General features: G+C 28.0%; 2 protein-coding genes across 3 annotated transcripts in view; both read right to left on the reverse strand.

The window, feature by feature from the left end:
• Positions 1–2,750, reverse strand: part of LOC100167227 (ring canal kelch homolog) — a 4,339-nt gene extending 1,589 nt beyond the window's left edge. Inside the window, exon 1 of the mRNA XM_029488000.1 lies at positions 2,712–2,750. Within this exon, the coding sequence (XP_029343860.1) occupies positions 2,712–2,750 (39 nt within the window). The remainder of the gene's footprint in view (positions 1–2,711) is intronic.
• A 916-nt stretch (positions 2,751–3,666) lies between these two features.
• On the reverse strand, positions 3,667–9,320 carry LOC100168992 (low-density lipoprotein receptor-related protein 1). 2 transcript variants are annotated; one of them, XM_029486572.1, is made up of 8 exons: positions 9,129–9,320; positions 8,745–8,988; positions 7,743–8,042; positions 6,959–7,133; positions 4,997–5,121; positions 4,783–4,893; positions 4,506–4,653; positions 3,713–3,879 (listed from the first exon to the last, which is right to left on the reverse strand). In XM_029486572.1, exons 1-8 carry the CDS (start codon positions 9,303–9,305, stop codon positions 3,795–3,797), a joined length of 1,365 nt encoding a protein of 454 aa, XP_029342432.1. In that variant the 5' UTR covers positions 9,306–9,320; the 3' UTR covers positions 3,713–3,794. The 2 variants fall into 2 exon arrangements, with proteins under 2 accessions (XP_029342433.1, XP_029342432.1); XM_029486573.1 differs by lacking the exon at positions 4,506–4,653 and having other exon boundaries at positions 3,667–3,879.
• Positions 9,321–9,987: the final 667 nt, after the last annotated feature.

A 9,987-nucleotide genomic window follows, 5' to 3' on the forward strand; every position in this document is an offset into this window, starting at 1 on the left:
ATAGCAACATTCACGCGAATAACGACACTATTTTGTTCACATGAAGCACTGCTCTAATAAAAATTAAGATTCACTGTATTGGCTTTCTTATCACAATTATATGGGAGTAGATCGTAGATGGGCAACCATACTATTTTAAATCGTGTCTAATACATATACTATACCAGGAGGCAGGGAGTGGGCAAGTTCTATAAAAAAATTTAATATAAGTTTTAATTTCTGTCTACCTTCCGAAGATAATTCACGTTTTTTTTATCCACATAATAATATAGATCACTATTTAAATAAAAGTAAAGCCTAGTTTGAGATGTCATAATAAGCTAATTCTACTTTAAAATCTAAGTACCATAAAAGTCGTTTAAAAACTATTTTAAATCCCTTTTCTAGTTAAAACTTAAAACTAACATTTTCGAAATGTTTTTATTGCAAAATTTTTACTCAACGATGCCGTAAAGTATCTAGCTTAGTTTTAAATTTTTAGCCGCAAAATTCAAAAAAAATTTTAACAGGTGCCGCCAGCATCTATGTTCGAAAAAAAGTAAAATTTTCCATATAAATTTCGGCTATCTTGAAGTTTTATACAGTAAATTGGTATATAAAGTTACTCGTAGTATAAACAAATAATTTGCTGTACCTACTTGCTAAAAAACATAAAATACATATAAACGATCCAGTTGAATCTAACATTGTTCTTTTTATTATTATCAATCACTATCGTCTATCCTAATAAAATAAATAAAATTGTTCTAATAATAATTATTATTATTTTTTATAAATAATATTTAAGAAATAAATTGTTGATGAAAGTTATAAACTCATAAAAAAAAACGTATGTCTAGATAAATAGTATTTAATCTTTGTATAATGTTTAGTTATCTTTGCACAACACTGTATATAAGCTATGGTTATAGAGCTCATAGGCATACTATGCCACTGATTTATATCATATAATATTATAAGGTTTAAAATAAATAAACATTTAATTGATTATTATTCAACTATTCATAAAAAACTATTAAAATCATAATAAAATTAATTATTCTTTTAATAAGTGATTGCCCATGGTCAGTACAACCATTGGTTGTACAATAAATAATAGTATTTATAATCAATGGTACAATGCATAAAATAATATACCAAAAGGCGAAAACCATAATACAGTAGCGTTGGCACTCGGCAATTATATAGGAACTAATGTGTTGAAATTGCCTATTTATAACTCCGTCTTTGTGTAATATTGTGAATTATTATTGTAATAATAATTTATGTTATAGAAATATATTAAGTTCATTATCCTCAATCACAAAACGTGTTCTGAATACAAGTACCAAACAGTGTCACTAATTCCCGGTTGGGTAACCACTCGGGTCTTAGTGACAAATCCTCGCCAAGTTTAGGTACACTTGTTCAAACCAACTTAAATAACCTTCACCCAATGGCCTATGTTGCCACGGGTTTAATTAATGAAAAAAATTACACCTTACTAAAATATACATTTAATTTTGAACTTGGTTTTACTTTATTTTAGGCATTTGTCAATTGTCACAGACTATAGCAACGAATAATATCACCATAAGAACTAATTACGTATAACATAATCAAAAGTGAAAAAAGAATCAATTTCATATAGACTGCAGCCAGTTTTTTTTGTGTGTACTCGATAAGTAGTCGAAAACATACTTCTATTTTCAACTTCAGTATCTTGTTCGATAGGAAAGTGAATATTGTTGGTGCATCGAGGAGGTAAAAAATTCCCAGTAATTTTCAAAAGTGCCGTGAAAAATGAAATAAAAATGAAGGAAAAACGGGAATTTTTACACAAAATCGGTTTTCGACAAATTCGATTTTGGTTTTGGGTGTAACTCTAAAAAAAATGACCACAGATATATGAAATTTTCACTGGTTGTTTATAATAGTAATTATAATATATGATATTAGTAATCTATTCACCATAAAATTTTCAAAAAATTTTGATTTGTTTTGAAGTGTTAACGAACATTTTCAGTTTCAAATTTTTTAAATTATTATTTCTATAAATGTCAATGAAATTTTATTTGTTGAGTAAAAATTTGAAAATTTAATACAAGAATATTAATATATTTTTACAATAACATTTGAAAAATATTAATAATCCATAGTCACAATTTTTTTATAAGCATTTAAAGTTCAAATATTGACAAAATACGTAGAATGACGAAAATGTGCAAATTATTATGAGCTAGAAATTCATAAAAATAAATAAAGCTTTTCTTAGTACTTTATTAAAACTAACGAGTGTCGAGTTGCTATTCGATGGCCATGTGTTCGGAAGACATGTGTTCAAAAGCATATATATATGTCTTCGAAAAATCATGTCTTATAAAATTCATGTAGGTAGGTATTTGTTTAGATATCTGTTTAAATCTAAAAACAAAACTGGTACCTAATCTGATTTTCATGATTTTGACAAATTTAGGAAAGATTTGAACTTTAAACGCTTATAAAAAAATATGCATATGAAAAATTAAGGATCTTGTATTAAATTGTCAAGATTTTTAATAAAAACAATAATTTACTATACATTTTTGGTAAAATAATTTTAAAAAAAACAATTTTCAAACTCTATAAATACCACAAAAAAAACCTAAATATTTATAATATTATATCAATTCTAGAAAATACTAATTTAAATATTTGATGATAAATGCAAGTCTGCATTTTTGTCAAAATACCGATTTGCAAAAGAATTCTCGTTTTGGTCTTTTTCTCATAATTTTGAAAAGTACTTCAAATTGTATACTTTAGACCCCCCTTCCCACCCAGAAAACCTAGTAAATGCAATTTGCTATCAAAAATACCCTTCAAATCGAAAATTGTTTTCACACAATACAATAATTATTTTTATAACACACATCATTGTAAAATCAATACATTGATATCTCTACTCATAATTGAACGTATGGAATTGTCAAATAATATTAGCTCTGAATTTTACATAATAAAATTTACTTAAAATTGCCAACCTATATCAAACCCCTTAAAAAAATTATTTATTTCATAAAGATTCTATGATATTTTATGAAAAAGTATAGACTAACATATAACAACTTAACTGAGACTATTCTTCTTATTATTATTTTAAAAATAGCGATTTCGGCAAGATATAATACATTTAGCCATACGCCCATATACCGAAATACAGGCACAATATATTTACATTATATTATTATCCGGTATATTTTGTGAGCCAGGGCTCACACTTTACACAGTAGATGCACCGTCTACCTATAGATATAAATCATAAATATGTACTTATGTCACACATTGAGTGTTGAGTGTTTGAGGAAGTATAATGTAGTCTTCACTAACCACTATATTGTGTTGGCAGTGTTGCTTAACTCATATGTATTATTATTGTATTCATATTATTTTATCAGACATAAGTACATACCATACAACAGTAAATTAAGTTTTGGAAATGTTAAGAAAATGTAAATGATATGTTCGTTTCAAATTGTGTATTTATGTATAACATACACAATTAGGATATATTATTATATATCCAGGTATCCTATTAATTATGAATTACCTAATTATGATATTTTTTTCATTTAATTAAAAATTAAATTACATTTTAAAGTCTACTTTTCACACACAATATTTCAATTAATTTTATAATTTATCCGATTATGTGTTTAAATATTATATTTTATTAATAAATACTAAGTAATTTACAACATACAACAAATACAAAATATATAGGTACTTAAATAAAAGTTTCAATTTACATATTTTTTTTTTTTTAATTTTACTAATTAACAATTAGTTTTATTGATAGATTTATTTCCGCAGTCTTCTGTTTCATCACAAAGCGTATGAATTTTTACACACCGGCCATTTCTGAAAAAAAAAAATACATAAATACATTATTTGTTTGTGATATAATATTTTGACAATGTACTATTTAAAACACGATTTATTTCTAAAATTAATATGAATTATCATTATTAAAATTGTTAATAACTAATGTAAAAAACATTCATAATTATTTGTAAATTTAAACACACATTGTATTAAAAAAAATATATATGTTAAATAACTATCACATTCTAGTTTCTACATAATAGTACATTAGTAAGTATTAATGGTTAAGCCACGCTCTACAGACATGCGTGCGACTTGTGCAAAATATAATATTATAGCTGCAGCAATATAGTGGGATTCGATTATAATAATAATTTGTACCTGTATAAATACCTAATGTAATTGTTATTATTATACGAAATATATTGAATAATTATGACTCATATACTTCTCGATTGTAAAAACTACTATAAAAGCCAAACATATTATAAATTATATTTTGATAATATAAATCAATAGCGGGTGATTGACAAATTTGATTTTCATGTGTTGTGTTATATTATAATGCTGTGCATAAAACTGCTGCGTACGCCCGAAAATTCTAAAAGAAATATGGTGCTACATTCGTCTGAAGGAGCATATTCGTTCGATGCAATATCTACCTGCAAGCTTTCTCATTACTCCTGCAAGGCCCTTCACATCCTAACGGTTCGTCAGACTTGTCTGTACAGTCTGCGTATGCATCGCAAAAATGATCGTAGCTCACACACTCATCGTTTGAATTACAAGCAAATTTACCATCTTCGCAATCTAAATTTTTTTTGTGCGAATATTATATTAGGTATATAATAAGTATATAATATATATTAAACTATATTATAAGTTTTATTATTATCGTTAAATTATTTTATCACAAACACCGAAAACGTATATACTTACGGGTACAATTAAGCTCGTCGTGGCCATTCCAACAGTCCGACACGCCGTCGCACATTTTCGTCTTAAGCAAACATTGAATGCCACATCGGAAATGTGTGTCGAGATCACATGCTAAAATCGAAAACATGTAAATGTATCGCGTTTCTTTTTGTGTATATTAATCTTATGAAATAATATTATAATTTATATTTTTTATGTGACGAGCAATACTTACGACAATCTTTTTCGTCTGTCTGGTCTAAACAATCGTAAATACCATTACACTTCGCCTTATCCGATACGCACATGCGGTTTCCACACTCAAACTCATTTTTAGAGCACGGCGACGTATCCACACAACTAAAATGAAAACAATAATTGAATTATACTTAATATTTTATACATGTACTGTTATTAGATAATTATTTCAAATTTATTGAAAGGCAAATTATATAGATGTACCGATATAGAGCGTATGAACATATTAATAATTCCGTTATCCTGGCTTATTAGTTATTACTAATGTTTACTTATATAGTTGGACCTGCAGTGGTCGGACTAACCATGCAAATAGATATAGGTAGTGCTTTAAACCGAATTAAATTTTATAAATACCACGAATATAATAAAAACTTTAGCCGAGTTAAATGCAACATAAAAAGGGTAGATCTAAATTGTAATCCTAATTCGAAAATTTTGAATATCAATTATTATTAGGTAAGTACAAGGTACGTAATTAAAATTAATAACATTTATACCAAATTATCTCCACTCTCATTTATTTACCAATACGAACTAAAATACGTTAATGGGTCAAATTGTTAACTTAGGTACATAAATCAAAAATATTTATTTATTTACGATAAAATGTTGTTTTTATCAGTAAGTGGCAATGTGGGTGTGTAATATATATGTTTAGGTATTTGTGGGATCTATAGTGAAACGAGATGTGGTGAGTTTAAAATGAATATTGAGTATATTATAAAATAATACATGGGTGGGTTGGCAAATATCAAGAGGAAATTGTTTGATAATTGAATCTTAAATCAAATAGCTATTCAAATTGAGTAGACGTATTATATGAAACCAGGCATGACAAAGATAGCTATAAAGTTTTGACTATGTTATTTACATACAATTATATTTAATAATATGTTCAATATATTTATGGCACGAGATTAGATTGCATTTAAAAAATTAAAACCCATAATATCATATAAAAGTTAGTTTAGCTATGATCTCTGTTCCCTCAACTGATGGTAAGATGAAGATTTTACACGTAACGAGAGAATATGATAAAAAAATCGGTAAAACAGTTTTAGAAGGGTAGAAACAAATTAATGAAAAAAAGTCAAATAAGAAAGTTTGTTTCATATGTTTGGGAAACATAAAAGAACATAGCATCTAATATCTAAAAGTAAATGCGTATTTTGTATGCAATAAAAGATGGCAACTAAAATATATTATTAGAAACATCACTCCTTTCTCTGCTGTTTTTCGAAAAAATAACAAAATCTTATCAACATTCCTTGTTGACGTTTTAGCCACTATTAATCTTCAAATCTTTCTCATCACATTAGTTTTAATTGTTTCTTCTACCAACTAACAATTTCTATATAATAGATACAATATTATAAAGTCCATAGTTATTTTAATTATAATAATTGTTACTATATGCAAATATCACATTGTTATTTGATCACTTTACTTTAATGTCTATATTATGAACAATTTTAAATGTTGAGTTATATACTATAATAGTATACTTATTAAGGTGAAAGCTAATAAAAAAAATTAATTACAATTGTTTTAAGAATAATTTAAAAACTAATTCCAAAGAAAATTTACAAACTATTGTTTGGTATTTCGTCAAAATATCAAAATAAGAACATTTATATTCTTTTAATTTTGGAAAACCTGTTTGAAAAAACGATTACTATATGAATTTGAACGGATTCAGTCGCGTACAGCGTATTCCAAACCAGTTTAATATAGTATTTTATATTCCAATTAATTTAACTTAATAATAGTAATTAAGTAGTAACTACCGAATGACCAAAATGACCAATTTTAGTGGAATTTCAAAGGAATGTTGAAATTTAAAAAATATTTCGTCTTTTAGTCTAATCATGCATATTGTGTATTACTCGATGGTTTCAACATCTATAATTATGATTATAAAATAATGATTACTTACGTATACGCATTTCTATGAATATTTTGACAGTACTGGGTGTTTATACCACATCGACCCCCACATCCAGTTAAATCCTTTGTATCTAAACTTGGTAAACACTGCAGAATACCTTCGTCACGGTCGGCCAAACAGACTTCGTCTTCTTTGCATTCATCACAAATCCAATTATCTTCAACTAAAATTGTTGATATACTTAATTAGTTATAGGATAATACCAATGTTTTTCAGAATTAAATTGTAAGTACCACATTATTTTATAACATACAGACATTTTCATTAATATTATATGGTCAACGCCACATAAAAATATATGTACATTCTCGTTAAAATTTAATCAAAATAAATATTATATGAGAAATAGCCTAAAGCCTGAACAGATGAGAATTTAAATTTAAATAAATACAATTATTGTGGTTGTATAAATTATTATTGTTGTTATAATATTCAACGTTTTTTAAAACTTTTTCGATTATGATGCAAGAATAAAAATTTATAATAGTATTTTTTATAATACTTGAAATTTAAAAATGTCTAAGCATACAGGACCCGCCCTATTATTATGTTATTACTCAGTTTTATATTTTATCCAGTGATGAATTCCATGAAACACTAAGATATTAATCGATATAGATATCTACGCCATGCTAGCCGTATAATATATAAAGCTGTAAAACCTACCTGTATTTTATAATTTTAATATATTTAGATTTTTACTATTTCTAGATACGCGTAATGTTGTTCTCTACGTGGAAATTGGAAAGTGACTTGATATTTTTATAGTTACCATTTTCAGCGACTTTGTTTGTCGGTGCCTGTTCGATAACTTCCTTGCTTGTTGATGTCGAAATCGGTGGCGGGACTGTGAAATATTCATCGAGGTCCGAGTTTTGTGACAAATATATCCGACAGGGCATCAGGTCCAGATCACTCTTGTTGCCCGGTATGAGCAGACACCGGTCCACGCTTGTCGGTTCTCGTGTGTCCCGAGTCAAACATTTCCTGGTCCTGGTAGCTACATAGTCTCCGGGATCTTCACAGCCGCTCCATTCTGACCAATCAGTCCACACGCCCAACTCGCCACTCACTATTTTGTAGAACATTTCGTTATGGTTTTATAATATTGATTATATTTAGTGGTTGGAAGTTCTGCGATATTTATTAAAAAACGGTACAGTATAATACATTATTTTTTTAGGAAAAATATATCCAAGTACAGTGTACACGTATTGACTTTTCCTAAGGTAAAAATCCGGTGTTTAGCAAAAGTGACACTACAATTGTAGTGATTTTTCTTAATGAATACCGAAAATTTCGTTATTTTTTACAAGTTTTTACAGTCTCTGGCATATAAAATAAATAAGCTTCACTTCAAACGTTAAAAATGTATATATGTCCTAACGACTTAACATATAATAATGATAATATTACGCCATTTCCATATGTACAACACAATTCATGTACAATCACATTATCAATACTTAGGTATCGAGATCAACATTATATAATAAAACCGTGACTTCATGTTTCGAAAAATTGGTATCCATGGTTTTATGGACATTAGCAGATTTAGCAGCTGTGCTTACTTTTTAACAGGAGTCACCTACTGATTTTATTTTGCTAACCAAAAAATAATAATTGTCTAAGTATTACGTAGTACCCTAAATTTGCATAAAAGCAGGTATCAACAGTGATTATTTTTTATTTTGTATTAACTTCCGACCATTTTACTTTAAATTTTTTTATAGCAATTTTATATGATGCAATTTATGAGAAGGCATTTATTTACTTTGGAATCCAATGGATTGAACATCCACGCTGTAGTTTCCTAACCAAGTATGCCCATGCTGTATGCGAAGAGTTTTGAGGAACGCAATGCCGATCTGCCCAATGCCGATCGCAGACTCGGGTTCTTGAGAGAACTTGATCTCGCACTGTACTTGAACGCCTTTTGCTTGACCGGGGCTTAGATCGATCACCTCACAGCCATCATACCACGGTGACAGTTCACTGTTTCTGAACGTGTCATCTAACTACATAAAAAATAGTGTGTTACATTTTCCAGTCTGCTTATACGAACAATAATAGAATGAAATAAAATAGCACAAAACTCAAATAATATGTACTATATGTAACTAGTAACTTCTACTGTATAGAGCTTATTTATAGTTACCTGAGTCGTGATATTGGCACTCAGTGCTAAAAACTCAGTGGAGTTTCTATCCACAAAGCCTATCGTGTACGGAATATTTGTAATTTGAAATTCTCCTTCTACGACTAATGGATATTTCTCCTTGTGTGGAACTGCAAAATAATAAAAATAAAAAACATTTAAAAAAACTATTAGCATTGTTTGAATACATGATACTAAAAGATTTTCTTGATTATGTAAAGAGGAAAAATGCTACTTAAAAATAAATTATTTATTTTGATACTAACACGGGTGCGTTTTAAAATACGATAATTATTTTTTTAAATTTTAATCAACAGCGAAGGGCAGCTTACGACGAGACAAATAAATAGGTTTCGAAAAACTCACGATGCGATGGTGACCTCCCTATTAATTATTAATATCGATGGACAACGAAATATATATATACATGAATATAGTGAATATAGTATACCTATAAACATAAAACATACGATTATATTACTATTGGTTTTTGGTCAGGCGCGCGTACGTGCTTGTTGAAAATTAATATCTATATACCATCGCCCTCGAGCGATGAATTAAAAGATGCTTGTATTATATTAAGAATAATGTATAATAGGTATATCTTTATATATACAAAACCTGCAATATCGAATATTTCGTGAGTGGTTAAAAAAAAAATAAAAACACCCGGGAGTCCGGAGAACCTAGTTTTTACGGGTAATTTGTTTTCATCAATAGCGTTATTTTTCAATTGAAACACGACGGTCTAAATCGGCATTACGCATTATATTATTCATCAGTTCCTATTCACTATTCAGTGCTTATCCTTATTTGTATGTACCTATATAATGAATATAATACACAACACACGCGCATC

The sequence above is a fragment of the Acyrthosiphon pisum genome, chromosome A1 (genome assembly GCF_005508785.2).
Source record: "Acyrthosiphon pisum isolate AL4f chromosome A1, pea_aphid_22Mar2018_4r6ur, whole genome shotgun sequence".
Lineage (NCBI taxonomy): Eukaryota > Metazoa > Arthropoda > Insecta > Hemiptera > Aphididae > Acyrthosiphon > Acyrthosiphon pisum.

Excerpts from the sequence above, each read along its gene's own strand:
- LOC100168992 (XM_029486572.1), bottom strand. The coding sequence starts at position 9,305 with ATGCTAATAGTTTTTTTAAATGTTTTTTATTTTTATTATTTTGCAGTT. Across the intron at positions 7,134-7,742 it reads AAACAAAGTCGCTGAAAATG|TTGAAGATAATTGGATTTGT; the intron begins GTAACTATAAAA and ends CAACAATTTTAG. Across the intron at positions 4,654-4,782 it reads CGACGAGCTTAATTGTACCC|ATTGCGAAGATGGTAAATTT; the intron begins GTAAGTATATAC and ends AAAAAAATTTAG.